General features: G+C 44.8%; 1 protein-coding gene across 1 annotated transcript in view; it reads right to left on the bottom strand.

Annotated features, from left to right (window-relative positions):
- PRKCG (protein kinase C gamma) overlaps positions 1-23,796 on the bottom strand; it is a 447,474-nt gene that overhangs the window by 120,592 nt on the left and 303,086 nt on the right. The window contains exon 5 of the mRNA XM_063436266.1: positions 14,435-14,566. Within this exon, the coding sequence (XP_063292336.1) occupies positions 14,435-14,566 (132 nt within the window). The remainder of the gene's footprint in view (positions 1-14,434; positions 14,567-23,796) is intronic.

Raw genomic sequence — 23,796 nt, 5'->3', positions numbered from 1 at the left:
ACAACTGGCACACCAGGGCAATCCGCTTTAAATTCATACACTTGGAAAGTCATGGCAATCAGCTTTAGATGCATAAACTTGGCACATCATGGCAATCACTTTTAGATGCATAACTTGGCACATCATGGCAATCAGTTTTAGAGGCATACAATTGGCACACCATGGCAAACAGTTTTAGCTGCATAAAATTGGCACACAATGGCAAACCATCTTAGATGTATAAAATTGGCACACCATGGCAATCCGATTTAAAAGCATACAATTGGCACACCATGGCAAACAGTCTTAGATGCATAAAGTTGGCACATGGCAACTTTAATTGCATACAACTGGCACATGATGGCAATCAGCTCTAGAGGCATACAACTGCAACACAGGGAAATCAGCTTTAGATGCATACAATTAGCGCATGATGGCAATCAGCTTTAGAGGCATACAATTGCAACACCAGGGCAATCAGCTTTAGATGCATACAATTTGCACACTATGGCAATCATTTTTAGTGACATACAATTGGCACACCATGGCAATCAGCTTTAGATGCATAAAATTGGCTGACCATGGCAATCAGTTTTAGAGGCATAAAATTGGCACATCATGGCAAACCGTCTTAGATGTATAAAATTGGCACACCATGGCAATCCGATTTAAAAGCATACAATTGGCACACCATGGCAAACAGTCTTAGATGCATAAAGTTGGCACATGGCAACTTTAATTGCATACAATTGGCACATGATGGCAATCAGCTTTAGAGGCATACAACTGCAACACAGGGCAATCAGCTTTAGATGCATACAATTAGCGCATGATGGCAATCAGCTTTAGAGGCATACAATTGCAACACCAGGGCAATTAGCTTTAGATGCATACAATTTGCACACTATGGCAATCGTTTTTAGTGACATACAATTGGCACACCATGGCAATCAGCTTTAGATGCATAAAATTGGCTGACCATGGCAATCAGTTTTAGAGGCATAAAATTGGCACATCATGGCAACCTTAGGTGCATAAAAGTGGCACACCACGGCAATCAATTTTAGAAGCATAAAATTGGCACACCATGGCAATCCGTTTTAGATGCATGAACTTGGCACATCATGGCAACTTTAGATGCATAAAATTGGCACACCATGTCAACCAGCTTTAGATGCACACAACTGGCACACCAGGGCAATCCGCTTTAAATTCATACACTTGGCAAGTCATGGCAATCAGCTTTAGATGCATAAACTTGGCACATCATGGCAATCAGCTTTAGATGCATAAACTTGGCACATCATGGCAATCAGTTTTAGATGCATAAACTTGGCACATCATGGCAACTTTAGGTGCATAAAATTGGCACACAATGTCAAACAGTTTTAGATGCATAAACTTGGCAAGTCATGGCAATCAGCTTTAGAGGCACTCAATTGCAACACCAGGGCAATCAGATTTAGATGCATACAATCGGCACACCATGGCAGTTTTAGAGGCATATTTTGGTATATCATGGCAGTTTTAGAGGCATAATTCTGTGAAATCATGGCAATTTTAGAGCAATAATCTTGGTATATCATGGCAGTTTTAGAGGCAGAAACTTGGCATATCATGGCTGTTTTAGAGGCAGAAACGTGGCACATCACAGCAATCTGTTTTAGAGGCAGAAACATGGCACATCACAGTAATAAGATATTTGTAGATCGGATGTTATCAGAGAAATATAATGTAGCATGAGTTATTAATATGATAGAGCTTACCCTGTGAATACAGTTTCAAATGACCTGATATATGGGTATCTAAATCTAAATAGGAACTCGAGACAACATGTATATATGTATCTCTAAGATAGATAAGTGGGTATCCTAAAGTAGTGAAATCAGGGAATACGTGAGGAAGTCCAGAGTAGCAGACCCCACATGTAGGTGGATAGCGATTGGGAAGCTAACAGTGGAGATAGTAAAAAAATAAATAAGTGAGTCCCCTATTGCTGTATCCTCCTTTACTTGCCATGCTGCAAGTTGCTATGATATTATTATACAGGATATCAGTGAAGACTCGTTCAGTAGCGTACAAGAGAGCGAGTGCACATTCCTGTGACCAGCATAGTAACCCAACATGTGTCAATCACCACATGTTTTGCTTAAATGGTAGATACAAAATAAATATCTCAATTCCCCATACTCTTATGGATTGTTATGGTCTTAAGTTGCATAGCACAGAAATAAAAATAGAGTAGATCTCGCTCAGTAGCGTGCAACTAAAAAGACAGACATTCCTACAATTGGGATGCTCAGCCAGCAGGAGATAGGTTAATCCCCAGACGTATTCTTCAGAAATATAAAGGAGATATTTTCCGAATATAAGGAGAGTAGTAGCTAAATAGAATCCTGCTTGGCACAAGTGCATCCAATTTGAGTGGCTTTTTTTTTTTTTATTATTTTTTTTTTTTTACTTAGGACCACTCTGTAAGCCACGCTATATTTAGACTCTACATTTTTCCCGGACATCTAGATGTAGGATTAGTTAGTAGTTATCATTTAAGCTAGCTGTTAGAGCTGCCTTCAAGCAGCTAACACTAGATAGTCCATCTAGAAAGAGTCACTCCAATTGGATGCACTTGTGCCAAGCAGTGATGCACTTGTGCCAAGCAATTTAGCTACTACTCTTCTTATATTCGGAAAATATCTCCTTTATATTCCTGAATAATACGCTACTGAGTGTGTGCTGGTGACAGCGTGGGGGGGGCAGTGTGGGGGCAGGGTGAGAAAGGGTTACACTGTGGTGGGCATGGGGAGAAAGGGTTACAATGGAGGGGCAGGGTGAGAAAGGGTTACATTGGGGAAGACAGGGTGAAAAATGGACAGCGTGGGGGGGCAGTGTGGGGGCAGGGTGAGAAAGGGTTACACTGTGGTGGGCATGGGGAGAAAGGGTTACAATGGAGGGGCAGGGTGAGAAAGGGTTACATTGGGGAAGACAGGGTGAAAAATGGATACAGTGGGGGGGGAGCAGGGTGATAAGGGGTTTCAGTATGGGAGGGAAGGCAGGGTGAGAAGGGGTTACAGTGTGGGGGGGGCAGGGAGAGGAGGGGTTACAGTGTGGTGGGGTGGCAGGGAGAGAAGGGGTTACATTGTGTGGGGTTGGAGGGAGCCTTTATTAAATTCCCTGGTGGTCCAGTGTCTCTCCGCTAGGTGCACAGCTGCAGACCGTATGATAGAAGTCTCACGAGCACCCAGAGTTTAACGTTCTGGGTGCTCGCAAGACCTCTATCACACGTTCTGCAGCACAGCACCCGGCAGAGCTGCATTCCACAGGTCACGGGCTCTCTCTCTGGCAGACTGATGGAGGGGCCCAGCGCGATACAAGGCAAGCCGCCGGGCCCCATCCTGGTGTCGGGCCCACCATCAACAACCGAGGGCCTGACTAATCAGTCTGCCTTCCTGTCTCCTGAGTCCCCGGTGGCCCTGGAGGTGTGGGTCAGCACGACCCACTGGGAATCACTTTGGGAAACCCTGCAATAGTGTTCTTTAGGAATATAAATTGTATTCCTATCACTAGAGTCTCCATCTGTCCCCTCCAACCCAACAGTAAATAAAGTGTTAAAAACCCTTTCATCACTTACCTGATTCCGATGCCAAAGTCCTTTGGCGCTGGGTCATGCCCCTCCTCCGCCAATGCCAGCCAATGGGGGAAACCTAATGCGTATGTGCGGCAAAAGCCACACGCGCATCTGGCCTTCACCATAGAAAACACAGACTCAATGCTTTCCTACAGGAATTTTTAAAGATGCTATATGTCATCATGGAAAGTGTCAGTGTTTCATGGAGTCAAACTGCCACTATAGGCAGTCTTGGCACTGAAATGTAATGTACATTGCAATGACAAGGGGGGCAGAGACCCTACACGCAGACCACTTGGTCTGGGTGCCTATAGTGTCCCTTTAATGTATGTAAACATTTGCAATTTGTTAGTCATATAAAGTAAGAATATTTTATACTATGTAGCATAGCAAATCCATTTCCAGGCATTTAATAGAGGTGTATTCTGTTTTGGAATCACACTGATAATATTTTTCACTTTTTTGCTACATTTCAATTAATATGCATGGAACACATTCACTTAGATGCTTAATGATTATTTCTATCTAGACGAAAGCAAACAAAATTGCCCTGAATAAAAACATGGTGTTTCTGTTTCTCTAAGCGACTTTTGCATCCAAAATACACCAGAAACATGCAAATTATAGCTGCAGCTCGGGGTTGCAGAGAGTAAAACAGTTTTCATTCAGCCAAAAGAAAACAAAACGCATGCCGAATAATAGAGCGAAACAAAACACCACTGATAAGTGTTATTCTGCAGGATTATTCCAGGCACTAGTATACAAATGTGCAGCACTAAATATTATTAAATAAATATATTTATTACAGAATATGGATCTCAAATGGCTTATTATCACTATCACACAAACCCTATGACCCTACACCACTCCCAAACACATACGCACTCCCATACACACATACAACCAATCACAAGCATCCATCCCCACACTCATACATGTGCCCTTATCCGCTTAGCTGTGCTATCTGCTCAGGGCCTTGTATGGACATAGCGGGGAATGTAATGCAAATAAGAATAACAGAGACTACTCCAAATATCCCCCAATAACGACAGACACTGAATTTGGATGAAACAGGCCACAGCATTTATCAAACATAAGACTGTAGGACTCATCCAACCTTTATTAACTTTATCATTTAATTATAACCAGAGATAAATACATAAATAATCTATAAATTAACACCTAGGCCCAACAGACTTTACATAAACTTCCTTGCCAATGAAGGAGACCACCAACTTGCTCACTGTGTTCTCACCTCCCCCCCTCGTCCAAACCAAATTCCCTTTTCCTTTTAATGCTTACCCCCAGCCAGCTTTTAGCTCGGTGGGCTTGTCCAAGTTGGTAACTGAAAAGTTTACCCTATAGAGCAAGGGAGGTTAAGACCCGACCTTGTCCATATCCTGACACTCAGTGTAGTAGCCCCCCAACCTATTGGCAATGACAATTAAAATGGTCAAGCACAACCTCCGTGAGGTGCACGCCATCACTCCGAAATAAATTAGCCGCCTCCCGTTCGAACACCCTGTGGCGAACCGGGATCCCTTCGACCCCCAATACAAACTTAGGGACCCTCCTATTTAATTTAATACAGCAGCGTTCCATGGCTCTCTGACTATGGGCCCGCTGCCCGTAGTTACAGGAAATGACCTCCGACCAAAAGAGTCACACATCAGGAAACATAACTAAGATGTGCGCCAGTCCCTCTTAATAGCATCCAACAACCCCCATATAGGCATTGTCCCAAGATCATTACCCCCTAGGTGAATAATCCAGCAGGCAGGAGAGCTGAACTAGCTCTGGGAGGAGCCAAACCCATTTCATACCTCTGGCACCAAACCAACGAACCTCCACTTCAGACAGCCACACGCCTCCTGGACAGACAGACACACGCCTCCTGGCCCAGAATACATACAAGTACCCAATCATCCAGACCCTTGGGGGAGTTGCACCTGGGGAGAGAGACATCAATTCAGGAGGTGGGAAGGACGACATATGAAACAAAATGTCCAGATGCCCACCTATCCCCTGAACCGCTTGCGCTGGCATACGCAGCCTAGAAGCCTCCGTTGCAGCACCAATCTGAACAGAATGCCCACAATATTCCTTGCTGTCAATCCCCAGGACCTCCAGCCCAGAGCAAAAGACCTGAATAAATTGGAAATGAGAAAGAAGCTCCCATCCACATGTACCAAAAGAGGGCCTGTGGATACTGTGCATCTCACAGTACTCCCTAATGGAATAAATTGGGAAAATAGCCGAACCCGGGACAGAACCCAAGCGAACCCATTTACCCTTCCCGAAGACATCCTTCTTCGAGCGACGGATCTTAAATGCAATGTGATTCGCAGCGCACTGAACATTAACAAACAACACCCCACCACTGCAGCGCCTACTAGGGCTCACAAATTCCCCAATCTGCATAGCCCCAAAGAATGCCAGGGAATAGGCCAACACGAACAGACGGGCCTCAAAAACAGAGTAACAGACCCGAGGAAGCACTCCAGATAATCTTGTCAAGAGCACAGTGGAGACTGACCTTCTCGCGTCCGTAGAAGAAGTCTGATGCCTCAAGCTTTTCAGCGCCTGGCACACCACAAATGCCTTAGTAGAATCTTCCCACCCCCGTAGCTTGAACAGGAAGCTAAGACCCGAAAAAACGTGCGAAGATCGCAGAGGGAGACTTACCCACTGACCCCCAGGGATCCAAGAGCTGCAAAAACCCTGCGAGGCGGGCAGCCTGGGTACCAAAACCACCCTGATCCTGCTCCCATGTGTCCCATTCACACCACACCTTACTGTATCGAGTCCACGTGGCCCTGGAGACCGATCCACGGACCAATTCCATCAATCTGCCAGATCAAGCGACCACATCTCCACCGGCCAGTCCCTTCCAGACCAGCCCGCAGGGCAACCGCCCACAATTTCGAACCACTGCGAACAAGAGAGAGCATCCGCCATTACATTGTGAACGCCAGGTATATGCTCAGCCCTCAATACACGTTTAGACATAAACATCAGAGCACCAATCACCAAAGCAAGTGAATAACTGGAGGGGATGAGGCCGCCAGCTGATTGATTGCTTGAACCACCCCCAGATTGTCACAGTGAAAAACAACCCATTTATCCCAAAACTGGGACCTTCAAACCTCCACCGCCACCAGAATGGGAAAGAGCTCTAGGAAAGCCAGATTCTTAGTGATGCCAGAAACATGCCAACTGTCCGTCCAAGAGGCAGCACACCAACTAGACCCCAGAATCGCCCCAAACCCCACTGAACCTGCCGCATCCGTAAAGAGGTGTAGGTCAATGTTAGAGACCTCAGTCGCTTGCCAATAGCCATTATAGGCAGCCAGGAAGGAATCCCAGACCGACAGATCCTCCAGCAGAGGCAGAGTCTGCTGAATGAAGTGCTGGGGTCCGGTGACCCCGGATGTCACCGCAGCCAGATGTCTGTTAAAGACCCGCCCCACTGGCATGATCCTACAGACGAAATTCAGCTTGCCCGACTGCAGGCTCCACAACTGGATCTTACGCAGCCCTAGAGCCATAGACACTTCCCCAAAGACAAACAGCATTACCCCACCACAGAATCAATATCAATGCCCAAGAAGCTGAGAGACGTGACGGGACCCACCATTTTGTCGTGGACATTGGGACGCCAAGTCGTTGAAAAAACATCCCCCAAAACCCGCAGCAGCAGCGCACAGGCTGGCAAATTGGCACACAAAGAAAGTCGTCGAGGTAATGCAGCAGGGGGTCGATCCCGGCCTCCCTTCTAACCACCCACTCCAAGAATGTGCTGAAGCACTCAAAGTAGCAACAGGATATGGAACAACCCATTGGGAGGCACATATCCACATAGTACAGGTCTTCAAAAACACAACCCAGAAGATAATGACATTCTGGACGCAATGGCAGCAAACGGAAGGCCAATTCCATGTTGGCCCTGGCCAACAAGGCCTGCGGCCCTGACCATGCCGACTGCCACGTCAAAGGACGCATAGGACACCCGGCAGAGTTCCTAAGAGATGTCATCATTCATCAAACCCCCGCACATCGGTAGACGGGATGTGCACCCCCACAGGTGGAGCAATGGTGCTTGAAATGGCATGATGCTCCCCATTTGCAATGACTGTCATTACATTTACAACAACAGCCTGGCCTCTGTTGCGCAGCCAGTGAGGTGGAGGATCCTCCCTCCCCTAAGAAAGGATGAGAAACCACCTTGCTGCGGCACTGCTGCGGGTCATAATGGAGAGCCATTTGGTCCCAGGAAATTGAGGGGTGCACCGCCAACCGTTGACTGAATTGCTCGTCATACCTTCACCACACAAGCCCGCCACAGGTATGACAAGCATTCCAAATGGTGTCCTGGTAGCAGAACAATGCGGAGCATTTCTGCTGAACTTTTGCCCCAATGACACTAGCCAGTATGGAAAAAGCATTAATCCAATTTCCGAAAGTTTGGGGGATCTTCTGATATCGGTATTTTTCTTTGTCTTTTTCCAATACCTTGCCGCCATTCTCCACCAGCGGAGGAGCCTCCTCCATAGGCAGGAGGGAGAAATCTCGACAAACTCCCCCCTCCAAATTTTCTTCCCTAACGTCCTGCTTCAAGTGCACACCCAGAGGCCCCGACCAACACATATAGCTTCAAGTCTATCCTCACAAGTAACTATACTAAGCAAAAATATAATACCCCTTCCCCTAGCCTCTCTACTTTTTTAACTAAACCCAGTGGCTTTTTTAAATGTTATAGGTGCATAGTATGCAAACGTACGAGTGACACTTAAATCTAAAACCACCTCTTTCAAATCATCATCCACACAGAAAATATTTCAGATAAAACATTTAATTCACTGCAACACGAGAAATGTAATCTATGTATTGGAATGTCCCTGTGGGCTACAATATGTTGGTATGACCACTAGGGATTTAAAAACCAGATTGGCCGAACATTGTCGAAACATTTTAAAAGGCTATGAGAATCACTCAGTGTCTAAGCACTTTTTGAAGCATGGAAAGAATCCAAAACATCTTAAATGCATTGGTATAAATATCTGTAATGTCCCATGGAGAGGTGGAGACATCAAAAAAGTTTTGGGCAAAAAGGAAATGGAATGGGCTTACAATCTGAAAACCCTCGCCCCGAGAGGTCTTAATTTAGATTTAGACTTCAATAATTTTTAATTTTTAATAAATACCATATTATTAATAAAAAAAAAATGTTAATAATGTTTTCTTAAACTTTTAGTATAATTGCTTTTGTTTATATATGCACCTTCCATGCCCCCTTTTTACCAATATGTTTATTAATATTTTTATTAAAGATTTTTTGAATTTTTAGCTCATTTTCTTTTATTATAGTGCTTCCATGTTCTGTATAAATTAAGTAACCATTTTTATATACTGTACTATTTATAATATATATTAATGTACACAATACAATATATATTGCTTCTTTAAGAATTCAGGTTTTACATTACTCAATCATACACATTACTATATTAGTTATATGTTTATTTAAAAACTCATTATATGTAAGTACCCCCTTTTTTGTTAATACTATTGCATATGTACATTTTATTAATATATTAATTTATCATTATTTTCTGATATGCCCCCTTTGGGCTTTGAACCTATGTCCCTCAAAGGGCTGGTGTTGTCTTAATATCTGCCTGCTCCTACAGCTTTATTCACACATTTTCGTCACTCCTCTTTAGGAGATGACGATTTCTTTTAGGCAGCCCATCCCCCTTGCGTCATCTAAGAGGCTTACACATGCGTCCCATTGAAACGGGACGCATGCGGTCCATTCGGCATCACGTGATGCGCGGCTAAAACAGTTCCGCGTCACGTGATGCCGAATGGAACGCATTTAACTTTGAATTACATATGTTTTAAGCTTCGTTTTGTGGCGGAAATGGCTGCAATTTTTTTTACTATTATATGTTTCTTTACATTACTATGTTCAAAAGTGTGTTTTATTATATGTACTATGCTAATGTGATTTATGATGACGTCATTATGGCAGGAAATTCAAATTTCAACAGTATCATTGTACCCTATATAAACACATGTATGTCAGGTTATGTTCTTTTTATTATTATCTACTTGAAGAAGCCTTTTTAGGCGAAACATGTTTACATATTGTTATTTTACTATATTGTAATAAAGGAATTATTTTGGCACAAAAAATTCTGATTGCCATATTCCTTTTTTATTATTCTTTTTTATTTTACCCGTTTTTACCTGACTACATTGATATTCAGCACTCAATAAAGAAGCACAAAGAATCCGTAGGTGGGGATTATACCACCCATACTCTTACATCGAGCAGTATAGCCTGCTCTACATCGTGAGTACATTTTATATCTCTTAAAATAGTTTTATCCATAAAACAGAGAGCACTATATTTTACTCTTTTTACTTTTGGGCTGGACTGTACCAACACTGGACTTCTGATTCGTCCCATATATCTGCAACCCAGCGCCACTTCACATATCCTTGAGTGGGGATTATTAAACTTCACGCATCCAATACCAGAGCTGGATTTTAGCTCTGCAAAGTGTGAGTAATACTGATTACCACTATTTTATTTTGCCTACATACTGTACCATTGGAGTCCTGTTCTTGTTTTCTTTCCGCATATGCTTCACCGAAGTTACAAGTACATATCCGTGAAGACTTGCTCCATTTTTCAAGAGTCCTCCCTATAAGCGTGGATTGTATCATTCTGGACTTATGATAAGTTACCTGGACTATTATTAATATCTTTACCATCTGTTTTGAGGCGCACCCTTTTTTCTGTTTTGTGTTATTTTGTATTACATATAAGCGGATACCCGCGCCATGTTGGAGACACCCGGAGATTCACCTGTCACTGGTGGACCCGCCACGACAACCAGACACCGAAGTAGGAAGGCCAGTAGGGACACTAAGCACGGGCGAGGGGGACCCCAAGACCCCTTGTATAGCCTGTACCCCTTGCGGCTGCTGAGCAGTGGACCAAATCGACCGCAGCTGACTATCTAAGGGGGAAGCAATGCATGCTTGCGTCCCCTTTTCCCACTGATCCAAAAGACCCCTAAGACCCGTCAGGAACCCCCCCACCCCCAGCGAAGTACCCCCTGACAGTAACAAAGAAAGAGTACCATACTCACCAGCCAATGCCCGAGGGTCCACCCGCGGCAAAGGAATTGATGAAGATCCAGGCAGGATTGAGGCAAGTTCACTGCCACTAGTATTTAGCCTTGCAGGAGTTCCAGGCGCCTCCTGCTGGGCAGTCCCAGGAACAGCAGCCAGAGCCTGCGAGAAGCGCAGTGCAGAGGAGGTAAGCTCACACCCCACAGAGGAGGGCAGCTGAGGTAAATTGCCAGGGGAGAAAGGGGGACCAGAAGGAGACACAGAGGGAACAGGAGGGAGGGGGGCAGAAGAAGGGAGAGGGAGAGGGCTAGCAAGGGAGAGAGGCAGGGGGTACCACAGAGGTAAGGAAAAGGAACCAGAGAGGCAGGGGGTACCACAGAGGAGGGAGGGCCAGGAAAAAGAGGACAGGGAGGACATATGAAAAGACTTTACTCTGGGCACATCATGACCTTGCTATGCCCCTGGGGGTGTCTAAAAGAAATCATAACATTTAAGAGAGTCTTTTTTATAATTTAAGCAGTAAGTATTGTAGTAAGCAATGTTAATCTCCCATGTCCAAAATTAGAGTACAGTGACAAAATGGTTGTCTTAACATGAAATTATGATATGGTACAGCCAAATCTCCATATAAGTTTGCTAAGACAGGTGATTTTAAGGTACCTTGTAAACTTTAAAACTGTGATTTGTGTTCCTAAATTTGTGCTTTGAATTGAAGATTGACTTGCATATTGTAGACAACCATATATTCTATATTTGTTGATTCCATTAAATTTATACCTAGTCATCTTGATTACTGCTAATTATCTATATTTATATTTGTAACAATGTGCTAGGTAGTATTGCTGTCACTCGAAACTTGGAACAGGATCGTCTTTAACGCTTGAGCCCTGCTGCCCACAATAATCTGCTAAATATTTTTCCTTCCAATCGATCCTTCACTATGCGAGCGGCATCGCCGCATAGTGTAGGATGGACTTGCTCCTCCTCCCTACCTCCCCTGTTCGCGCGTTCCATGATGTCACGTGGAGGCAGATTCATGGAAACACTAGGATGAGGCCCAGGTCATAGAGCAGAACGGCAGAACAGCAGAACGTCGCCTCACTCCCCTTCTGCCCTGACATACTGACTGAGTGTCAGTGTATCTGTGTGTTGAGGTGTGTGGTTTTTTTTTTGTGTGTGTTGGGGTGGAGGGCGTGAGTGCGTGCTAGGAAATGGGAGGGCAGAATCCAGGGGGCTCAAGTAAATTCTTGCCCAGGGTACAATCAATATTAAAGATGGCCCTGACTTAAGATATAATCATTCACTTACGGACTTGAAATTATGTCCCGTTTTTAACCTAAATAAAAATGTCAACCTCAATAACAAATATTTAACACATGCTACATGACCTAAGTTGATCCTTCAGCATTAAACTATCCTACAGGCTAACAGCCATCATAGATTGGAAATGGACAGATGGTAGCAACCCCTGCACAGTTTCCACCAAGGACACAAATCGTGGCCCACAGGCAAATCACAAAACCTTACTTCATTTGATCCAAGGTTGTGTAAAGACTGCATACTCAAATATATTTAAGCAATATTGTACAATCTCTTGATACATCGATATTAAAATCACAAAACCACTAACAAAAGAGACTTCCAACTGGACCAAAACCAACCAAAGAACAAAAATACCTACTATTAGATGATGTAGACGTTTCCTGGGCATTAAAAAAAAAAAAAACTTTTATTGTCATAAATTGGTTTGACCAAGAACTGGGTTTGAGATGGGTGCTAAGTTGTGTTAGTATTAGCTAACTTACATTGTCATTTTTGTTGCTATTATAGGATGCTAAATATATCACTATATAGCAATAGTAGTGGTATAATACACACACGAACATAGGCCATAAGCAAGTACACTGCCAAACCAGAGCATCATAAAAGGTGCAAAACAAAATGTATCAATGTACAACATTAGAGTTTATAGGCTTTGTGAAATTAGTTCATTTGGATCACAAAGGACAAAACAACATACAATGTTTTCTCTTCAAAAAATAAACACCCCATGTACCCCAACCAAGACTAAATATAAGACAACTCTAACCCTAAACTCAATAAGCCTATTCACCCTTTATACCACAGATGTACCGGTAATCCTCATCATTCTAAACTCTATGCATTCTGACATTAACCCATCTTAAATATTATATCTCCCTTAACCCTAACCACTTCTAATTATCTCATTATTTTAAACCTGTCTGCATTTCTGCATTTACACAGCTGCATGCACATGAAAGTGTGAACTGTAGTGCTTTCTCTGGGCATTCTAATATCCTTGGGTGATATGAATTGTTACTTACCCAGGCTCAAGTTGCAGTTTAAAGGGGGATACCATGCCTACTTAGATATTCAGAGAGAGAGATACACATGTATATGGTTTGACCATTGAGATCCCCCAGCCTGAGGCTTGTGCAAAAGGCTAGAGAGGGGCTTTATGGATGGAGGAAGGATTGAAGATCTTCCTCACTTGCCAGGCCATCCTGATGTCGAGAGTACATGGGTACACACCAAGTTTTTTTGCTCCTTCCACTGTATCAGATCATTGCCATGGCAACACTCTGATATTTTCCTTGATACCTGCTGGAAGGAGCTGTCTGCTACCAGGGATCAGGATTCTCCACTCCCTGACCCAATGTAGGCCAAAAGTAAGGGGGGATATACTTTAGATGTTTTTTTTTTACATCAGGCCCTATTTCCATCATCAAAGACCCTACCTCCCCTCACTAAAGCCCCTTTTGTCCACACACACCACTGTCCCTACACCACTACAGCCCCTATCCCTCCAATGTACTGCAGCCTGTATCTTGCTCACACAACTACCATCCCTACCCCCACACTAGGCAGTCCCTATCCCCCACATACTACAGCCCATATCTCCCCATAGAATACAGCCCATACTCTAGGGCCTGTATCTCTTAACAGCCTCCTCCCCACATGCAAACTCACACATGCAACCCCACAAGCAGAATCCTGACATGAAGCTTCCCCGCTACCCCCCTAAAAAAATATCACAAACAGCCAACACCACAGATAGTCTTCCAATGCACAATCCCACAAGCAGTCTCAAAGTGCATACAAAATCACAATAAACAAACACAGGTCATGTTACTTATGGCAGAGCTCTTCAGCATGGCTCTGTGCATGAGCTGCCCTGCAAGGCCATCAAATTAAAGTACCCACTTTGGTAAGTGTGTGTATCATTGGTGACACAACCTCCCCGCCGTCCTCCTTCCCCATATTGGGCTGCTCTTCCTTTAAATACCTGGGCCAAAATATTGTCTCAGTCCAGCCCTCATGGAAACTTCTAATAATTTTGTTCCTAAATGTACAGATAAGTGGTGAAATGAAATGATGCAGGTTTACATGGGCCCATGTTCCTCCAGATTGATATCAGTAGGAAGATAAGCTGTTATTGTAAGTGTTCACGCACACAAGTAATCAAACTGTCCAGTTAAGAATATTTATCTGAGATCCACGTCCAAACTAACATTATTCTTAACATCAATCAATGAATTAATCTATCTAAATTTTCATATGACTACCATGCTAAAGTAACTGTTTCCAAATGTCTATGTTGTGCATCTTGATTAATTGGCAATTTAGATAGAAAAAAGCAAACATTACTTATTTTTTTAATACCTGTGACTTGAAATTCTTCATCGTTAATTGCTTCCACTCTGATGTGCATTCTACCCCGACGCTCGGTATGATCCACACCGCATAGACTGGGTACACTCTGAACACAGCGTTTATGTACATTCATCTCACAGCCTGAAGGAAAGCAGAGGGGTAAAGAGAAGATTTGTATGCATATTGGGAATTATTCTCATTGGGGTTCAGCACCAGATTGATAATATGAATATTAAAACCTAAAAGCTTTTGTTTTTGTGTGTTCAATTGGGCCTAGTTACAGTCATAGATGTTGCATTAAGGCATTGTGGCATCCTGGCATTAGAGCAGTTTATTGCTAAGAGATACTTTAATCAAATCAATATTACAGGTAGATGGCCTAAAGCAGATGTGGACAAAAATTAGATAACCATGTGTTGCAGAACTACAACTCCTATCGGTCTTTGCCAGTCTATAAAATATTGGGCAACTAAAAAAAACAGAGGAATGCATTATTTTTCTTAAAGGACACCAGTGCTGGAATTTTTTTTTATGATCTTTTGAAATAGCATAACATTTCATCTATACATTGTGCTAGCAGTTTTGCTAGCAAATGTTTTTTCTCCCAGCTGTCAGTCAATGCCTCACCAGACACTGAATGCCGAGGCGTCGACTGACAAAGGGAGAGGAGAAAAGACCTCCCACAGGAGGTGCTTCTGCTCTCCTGAGCATAACAAGCACAGCGCATGTGCTGCGGTTGCTATAAAAATTCCATAGCAGGTGCTTCTAGCACTGGAAGGGAATGACTAGAAATTATTCTGTTTCAATGCCGGCAAGCTGACAACAAAGCCAACATCACTGAGGAGGTTTTTCCTGCTTGGGTATGTACCTCCCCCCCTCCCGACAGGGCAAATCAAAGAAGAGAGCAGGTGGACCAGAGGCAGAACCTGGTCTGGCCTGGAGGTGAGTGGTACACACCAAAGTAGTGCTGGAATGGAGGAAAATTGCATCATGCTTTTTTGTGATATATGGTGTATTCATGGTATATGGACTTATTTTTTTATTTATTTTTTGCTGCAGGTTCACTTTAAATCTGGCATGCATTTGTAGTTGTAAAATGCCTATATATATTAGGTTTGATTGTCTTTTTGTATGGGTAAAAAATATGCATTTTATTTAAGTCACTTCTAGTGACAATGACATATTCACTAGAAGTGACTTAAATAAAATGCATATTTTTTTACCTATACAAAAAGAAAATCAAACATAATATATAGGCATTTTACAACTACAAATGCATACCAGACTTAAAGTGACTTAAATAAAATGTAGTGAACCACAGATTCAAAGGACCTATATATAAATGTGTACATCTTTCCCTGGTAACAGGATATTTGAGAATTTCCTCTCAGAGAGCCATATTTGTATCCAAGTCAATTAAATAATGTTAATGTCTGCTATTTATTTTACAGGTATCCTATGGGCACCCTAATTACTCTAAATTATTGTAGTGAATATGGTGCTAATAAGCAATTTGAGCAGTCCCCCAATATCCACACCCTTAACTTTTAATCTTATAAAGAGAACATCTCACTTCCTCAAGATCTCTCAAATCTTTGTGCACTTATTTGGAAGGCTGAAAACACTAGGGTACAGGATGTTTCAGAAAAGCCCTTAAAGCGGCACTGTCATGCCGAATCCCGTTTTTTTTTTAACCCCCCTCCCGCCTCCACTACATCCAATTGACCCCCTAGTCACCCCCAAATGCCCCTAAGCCCCCCAGATTACCTATTTTTAAATCTGTATTTTCTGCCCTGATCTTTATTCAGGGCGCCGCCATCTTTGTGTGGGTAGGTGAAGTCCCTGTGGGACACGTCATCTACCCACACTACACAGACTGTGAGATTCCCGCACATGCCCAGTGAAACACCTGGACATGCGAACGGGAATTTCATCTATTCATTCATCAGACAGACGAATGAATGAATAGAAAAAATCAGATGAACAAACTAACACTGTGTATCAGTGTTAGTTTGTTCATTCAGTTTATTACAAGGAGGGAGCTACCGGCGTGCAGCTCCCTCCTTGTAATATGTAAATACAGAAGCGGCAGGGAGCAGAGCTCCCCACCACTTCATAAGCCCCCCAGATCCCCCCCTCACTCTATGGGGGTCAATATGACCCCCATAATAGCACAAGGGAGATTAAAATCTCCCCAATGCCCCTACTCGCTATACCGCGAGTAGGGGCATGTCCACTAAACAGTAAAAAAATAAATGGTAATAAGGGGGGGGGACCTACTGTCCTCCCCCCCGGCCCCCACCCCTGCGCGGTGGGTGGGGGCCCTAATAAAACAATAAGGGGGGGGACCTACTGTCCTCCCCCCGGCCCCCACCCCTGCGCGGTGGGTGGGGGCCCTAATAAAACAATAAGGGGGGGGACCTACTGTCCTCCCCCCCGGCCCCCACCCCTGCGCGGTGGGTGGGGGCCCTAATAAAATAATAAGGGGGGGACCTACTGTCCTCCCCCCCTGGCCCCCACCCCTGCGGGGTGGGTGGGGGCCCTAATAAAATAATAAGGGGGGGGACCTACTGTCCTCCACCCCTGCGCGGTGGGTGGGGGCCCTAATAAAATAATAAGGGGGGGGGCTACTGTCCTTCCCCCTGGCCCCCACCCCTGCGCGGGGGGTGGGGGCCCTAATAAAACAATAAGGGGGGGGACCTACTGTCCTCCCCCCCTGGCCCCCACCCCTGAGCGGTGGGTGGGGCCCTAAATGACCCCCCCCCATCAAGGTGACTAGGGGTCCCAAGCCCCTAGTCACCCCCCACCCCAAAACATTCTAACCCCTACCTACCCCCCTCACCCTAAAAATAGTGAGGGGGGAATAAAATAACTAACCTGTAAAAAAAAAATTAAACTTACCATTTGACGTCTTCTTTTTTCTAAATTCTTCTTTCTTCAGCCCCCAAAAAGGGCAAATAAAAATCCATCATACCCGTCGCACTTTAAAAAAAAAAAAAAAAACGAGCGCCAAAAAAAATTAATCCATGTTCACCCATGGAGGGCACGCTGCGTACTGAGCTCCGCAGGGCGGGTCAAGGCTTATAAAGCCTTGCCCCGCCCTGCAATTAGGCTTAGAACACACTGATTGGTTGGTTTAAGCCAATCAGAGTGCTCTGTGTCATTTTACACAGAGTGTGAAAATTCAAAAGAACTTTCCCACGCTGTGTAAAATGACAGATCACTGTGATTGGATGGTTTTCAAGCCATCCAATCACAGTGCTCTGTGTCATTTTACAAGCTTGGGAAAGTTCTTTGGAATTTTCCCACGCTTGTAAAATGACACAGAGCACTGTGATTGGATGGCTTGAAATCCATCCAATCACAGTGCTCTGTGTCATTTTACAAGCGTGGGAAAGTTCTTTGGAATTTTCCCACGCTTGTAAAATGACACAGAGCACTGTGATTGGATGGCTTGAAAACCATCCAATCACAGTGATCTGTCATTTTACACAGCGTAGGAAAGTTCTTTAGAATTTTCCCACGCTGTGTAAAATGACACAGAGCACTCTGATTGGCTTAAACCTTTTTTTTTAAAGTGCGACGGGTATGATGGATTTTTGTTTGGCTTTTTTGGGGGCTGAAGAAAGAAGAATTTAGAAAAAAGAAGACGTCAAATGGTAAGTTTAATTTTTTTTTTTACAGGTTAGTTATTTTATTCCCCCCTCACTATTTTTAGGGTGAGGGGGGTAGGTAGGGGTTAGAATGTTTTGGGGTGGGGGGGGGGTGACTAGGGGCTTGGGACCCCTAGTCACCTTGATTGGGGGGGGTCATTTAGGGCCCCCACCCACCGCTCAGGGGTGGGGGCCAGGGGGGGAGGACAGTAGGTCCCCGCCCCTTATTGTTTTATTAGGGCCCCCACCCACCGCGCAGGGGTGGGGGCCAGGGGGGGAGAACAGTAGGTTCCCCCCCCTATCTTTATTTAGGGCCCCCACCCACCGCTCAGGGGTGGGGGCCAGGGGGGAGGACAGTAGGTCCCCCCCCTTATTATTTTATTAGGGCCCCCACCCACCGCGCAGGGGTGGGGGCCAGGGGGGGAGGACAGTAGGTCCCCCCCTTATTATTTTATTAGGGCCCCCACCCACCATGCAGGGGTGGGGGCCAGGGGGGGGAGGACAGTAGGTCCCCCCCCTTATTATTTTATTAGGGCCCCCACCCACAGCACAGGGGTGGGGGCCAGGGGGGGAGGACAGTAGGTCCCCCCCCTTATTATTTTATTAGGGCCCCCACCCACTGCGCAGGGGTGGGGGCCAGGGGGGGAGGGCAGTAGGTCCCCCCCTTATTATTTTATTAGGGCCCCCACCCACCGCGCAGGGGTGGGGGCCAGGGGGGGAGGACAGTAGGTCCCCCCGCCTTATTATTTTATTAGGGCCCCCACCCACAGCGCAGGGGTGGGGGCCAGGGGGGGAGGACAGTAGGTTCCCCCCCCCTTATTATTTTATTAGGGCCCCCACCCACCGCGCAGGGGTGGGGGCCAGGGGGGAGGACAGTAGGTCCCCCCATCTTTAACCCCCGCGCGGGGGGGGGTTATTAGGTGGTTTGTTGTTTTTTTTTTACAGTGAGCAGCCACAGGCTGCTCACTGCTTACTAGACATGCCCCTACTCGCGGTATAGCGAGTAGGGGCATATTATTTACTAATACTAAGTAATCTTTACTTAGTATTAGTACATTTGGCTTTAAGACCAATTCAGGTCTTTCAGCCTTTTAGTAGATAGCTCCCTGATACCGTGGGAATTAGGGAGTTATCTACTAAGCGGCTGCAAGATGCAGCCACAGCAATGAATAGAATTGGAGTTTCATTCATTAGAATGAAATTCCGATATGAACAAAGTACCGAATTGCATCCTAACACCAATGGAGAAACTCTTCTCATTCTGTTAGGATGCAATTCGGCAGTTTCTAAGTGACAGGACTTTCGGCAATACTGACAGGAAGTATTGTGGGAACAGGGAGGAAAGCTAGGGATCATGGGAAAATTGCTCTGACCAGCGGAAATGAAGCACACTTTGCTCCTCCGCTGGTCAGAGCTGGTCAAGCGGAGGAATCCTCCATAAGGCAAAGAGTCCCTACTTTGTCTTATAATTTTAAAGAAAACTAAAGAAGACTGGAAGAAAAGAATAACAGATCCCGAGAGAGGGGAGAAGAGGAAGAGATTGAGGAAAGGTAAGTTCGGCATGACAGTGCCGCTTTAAGTCAAAGCCTATTTACAGTGAGCTTTTTATGATATTGTAAATTTGTGTTCATTAGTTTTCAAGTGGTTTTCTGTATAATAGGTACCAAATGTATTGGATGAATCACACGTTCCACAGAAACGGTGCAGCCCTCGTGAAATCTTGAAGGCGAGCATCAGAGGTGGGAGTACGGACAGAACATAGACGTAAGTCTTCAGCAGATTGTAAGGGCCTAGACGGGACATACTTGTGTATAAGGGAGGATAGATAGGTGGGAGCAGCATTATGTAGAGATTTGAAAGCAAGAACCAGAATTTTAAATTGAGCTCTATATTTTATAGGAAGCCAATGTAGGGACTGACAGAAGGGTGAGGCATGGGAGGTGCGGGCGGACAGGAAGATGAGCTTTTCCGCCGCATTCATTATGGACTGTAACGGCGCAAGTAGGGAGCACGTAAGACCACTGAGAAGCGGATTACAGTAGTACAGGCGAGAAAGGACAGTGGAATGGACCAACACCTTAGTCGCATCTGGCGTTAAGTAGATGGAAATGTTTTTTTTTTAGATGGAAATGACAGGATTTGGCGATAGATTGAACATGAGGCTTGAAGGAGAGGTCGGAGTCAAAGAGAACAACTAGGCAGTGAGCTGATGGTAGCACCGTTGACTTGGAGGGAGACAGACACAGGAGTAACAACACTTGAGGGAGGAAAGACTAGAATTTCAGTTTTGGTCAAGTTTAGTTGAAGGAAGTGGGCAGCCATCCAGTTAGAAACAGCAGAGAGGCAGTCAGAGACACTAATCAAGAGGGACGGGGAGAGATCAGGAGAGGACAGGTAGATTTGCGTGTCATCTGCATAGAAATGATATTGAAAGCCAAAGGAGCTAATGAGTTTACCAAGGGAGACAGTATAGATGGAGAACAGTAGGGGACCAAGGACTGAACCTTGGGGGACACCAACAGAGGGGAGTTCGGGAGAAGAAGCAGAGCCAGAGAAAGAAACACTGAAAGAGCGCTGGGAGAGGTAGGAGGAGCACCAGGAGAGAGCAATATCTTGTAGACCGATATTGCGGAGGATGAGAAGAAGCTGTTGATGATCAACAGTGTCAAAAGCCGCAGACAGGTCAAGGAGAATTAGGATAGAGTAGTGACCATGAGATTTTGCAGCGAGTAGATCATTGGATACTTTGGTCAGTGCCATTTCCACAGAGTGCTTAGCGCGGAAACCAGACTGAAGCGGGTCTAGCAGAGAGTTGGACTCGAGGAAGTCTGTCAATCTCGCATAAACAATTCTTTCAAGGATCTTGGATGCAAAAGGCAGTAGTGAGATAGGACGATAGTTGGATGGGGAGCTAGGGTCAAGATTGGGCTTCTTTAGAATTGGGGTTACCGTTGCATGTTTGAAGGGCGATGGAAATATACCAGAGAGAGAGAGATTGAGAATTTTAGTGAGAGGTGGATAAAACTATCGAACACTGACCACCCCCCTGGCTCATTATCTACAAAGAAAACTGCAGGATTAAGTACACTCTCTCTGTGTGGCCATCTTGTTTGCATGAAAAGAGGCAATGGGATTTGGTCGTCAAGTGCCTGGAACTAAAATCGGACAGCTAGGAGAGCGCTATTCGGTAGTTTTGTTCCCACAAATTAGGGTAACAAATGCTACCTATGAGCCAGGGGAACAGTTTGTGCGTTTTTTGGGTTTTTAGACTTTCCGAAATAGACCGACTGCTACCTCTGAAACTGTGGAACTATTTTTGGGCATAGAACCATGTGTGTTCTAATTTCCTGAACTCCTGAACTGATCTGGGTGATTTTTGGATAGGTTTGTCACCCAAATCGGGCCTGTCAGGGAATGTAACTTTTGTGGGGATTTTGTGTGCTTAAATGTATTTTGGGTTTTTTGTAAAAATATGTTTTTTTTGTGCATGGAGATAATTGAGTTTAATACAGTGCTGACTCAATTATCTCCTAGACACAGGGGAGGGCTTTACCTATTTTGTATGGGAGTGTCCTGAACCTGAGAGCCAATGTAATTGTGTGCATGTCTTTACTGTAGTCTACTCTCAGGTCCAGGGGGGGAGTGCCCCTTGCATGGTGGCCTGCATATAAGGCCTGTTGGCCTGAATAAAATCATTCTTGTTGTACCCTTCATCTAGTTGAGGCTGATGCTTGGGTATGTGTCTGCTTACTGGGAGAAATTACTGAATGCTGCATTGCCTTCTGCAGAACGTCTGAGTCAACACCCAAACTGCGAGCTATTATCACTTAGCCTTTAGCAGTTCGTGAGAAAGCGGAAGTGAACGGGTATCTGACATACCAGCGTTCATAACACCCATCATATGTGCATTATAGTGCAGGGCTCTGCAAGACAGCACCAGCATGTACCATCATCTGATGCTCTTATGGATTGCTACTAGACATGTGAAAGACGCAGTTCTTTTTTTTTGGAGGGTGTCTTCGTCTGTGTAGCCAAAAATCCTTGCACCAGCCCTGGCTAGGGGTACCCCCAGCAGAGATTGCTTGATGTACCCGTGGGACAGCTACACCCAACAGCTCCTGCAATGTCCCTGGAGAGAAAGGTGTAAAGATTATATTTCAGGGCAATAGTGTCATGTACATATGGTGGCACTAGGTAGGAGTGGATGTTTTGGGCATGTTCCTGCCAGGATTGTTTCTTATGGGGACACGGAATAACATGCAAACATAGAATGTGACGGCAGATAAGAACCATATAGTCTGCCCAATTTTCTAAATACTCTCATTAGGTCCCTGGCCTTATCTTATAGCTAGGATAGCCTTATGCCTATCCCACCCATGCTTAAATTAAAGCAGTGGCTCCACCGGGGCCCATGTGCTCAGGGCGCCCACCGGGTGGCCTATGTATTTAGGGCCATCCAGTGGGTCTCTATAAGACCGGGACTGACTTTGTATGCGGGGGGGGTCACTGTGTGTTTATGGGCCACTGTGTATTTTTGGGGGTCACTGTGTGTTTGTGTGGGCCACGCTGTTGTGTGCTTTTGTGTATGGGCCACTCTTCGTGTGTGGGGCCACTGTGTGTGTGGGACCACTGTGTGCGTGGGGCCACTGCATGTGTGGGGGTCACTGTGTGTGGGGGAGTCACTGTGTGTGTGTACACATGAGTCACTGAGTATGTATCTGTCAGTGTGTATGTAAATGTGTATCTGTGTGTGTATCTGTGTCAGTATGGGTATGGGTCTGTATCTGTATGTATGTATGTCAGTATGGGTGTGTACGTGTCAGTATGTGTATGTAGCAGTGTGTGTATGTATTAGTGTTTATGTATCTGTGTATATCTCACAGTGTATGTGCATCGTTGTTAGTATGTGAGTGTACCTGTTTGTATATATATCTGTACGTATTTCAATGCGTGTATCGGTGTCAGTATGTGTGTGTATCTAATTGTTTGTCACTCTGTATGCGTATGTGTGTCAGTATGTGTGTGTGTGTGTGTCTGTGTATTTAAATCAGTATATTTGTGTGTCTGTGTATGGCAGCTTATGTGTATATGTCAATACATCCAGGCATTCAAACACCAACACTACACACAAATGCACCACTGCAGTCAAATGCAAACACCATGCACAAATGCACACCAACATTAAAACGCCAACACTACACACAAATGCACAACTGCATGCAACTGCCAACACTACATACAAACACACTACTACATTCAAATGGCAACCGTACATTCAAAAAAAAACATACTCTATGTAGAAACATGCTGTAATGAACCACCTTGCACCCCGACTGGGTACCTCCGGCAACAGATGCTTCCTAGCTGACGCTGAGGACCGTAAGCACCACACCGGACACCACAAGCACTGCAGACTCCACAACCGCTTAGCTGGGATCTCGACGTCTTCCTTCCACCCTGGACCAACCTCTGATATCCAGGACCGTGTGGGAAAGACCTCTCCTACTACAGAGAACGTAGCAGGAACAGCTCTTATAATAGCTAGTGATTATAACCCAGGGGAGTATAAGGAGTATAGCAATCCCCAGTGTGAATATACTAGTATAGCAGTTCCCCTCCAATCACGAGACCAAGCTACGTGTTGAGGGTTAAGCAGGAACTCCATTTTAATGGAGGCACACTGGCCTTTTATGCACATTTCCCAACAAGGGTGACACC

The sequence above is a fragment of the Pelobates fuscus genome, chromosome 11 (assembly GCF_036172605.1).
Source record: "Pelobates fuscus isolate aPelFus1 chromosome 11, aPelFus1.pri, whole genome shotgun sequence".
Lineage (NCBI taxonomy): Eukaryota > Metazoa > Chordata > Amphibia > Anura > Pelobatidae > Pelobates > Pelobates fuscus.
Note: the sequence above shows the minus strand (reverse complement) of the source record. Positions and strands in the feature narration are given on the sequence as shown.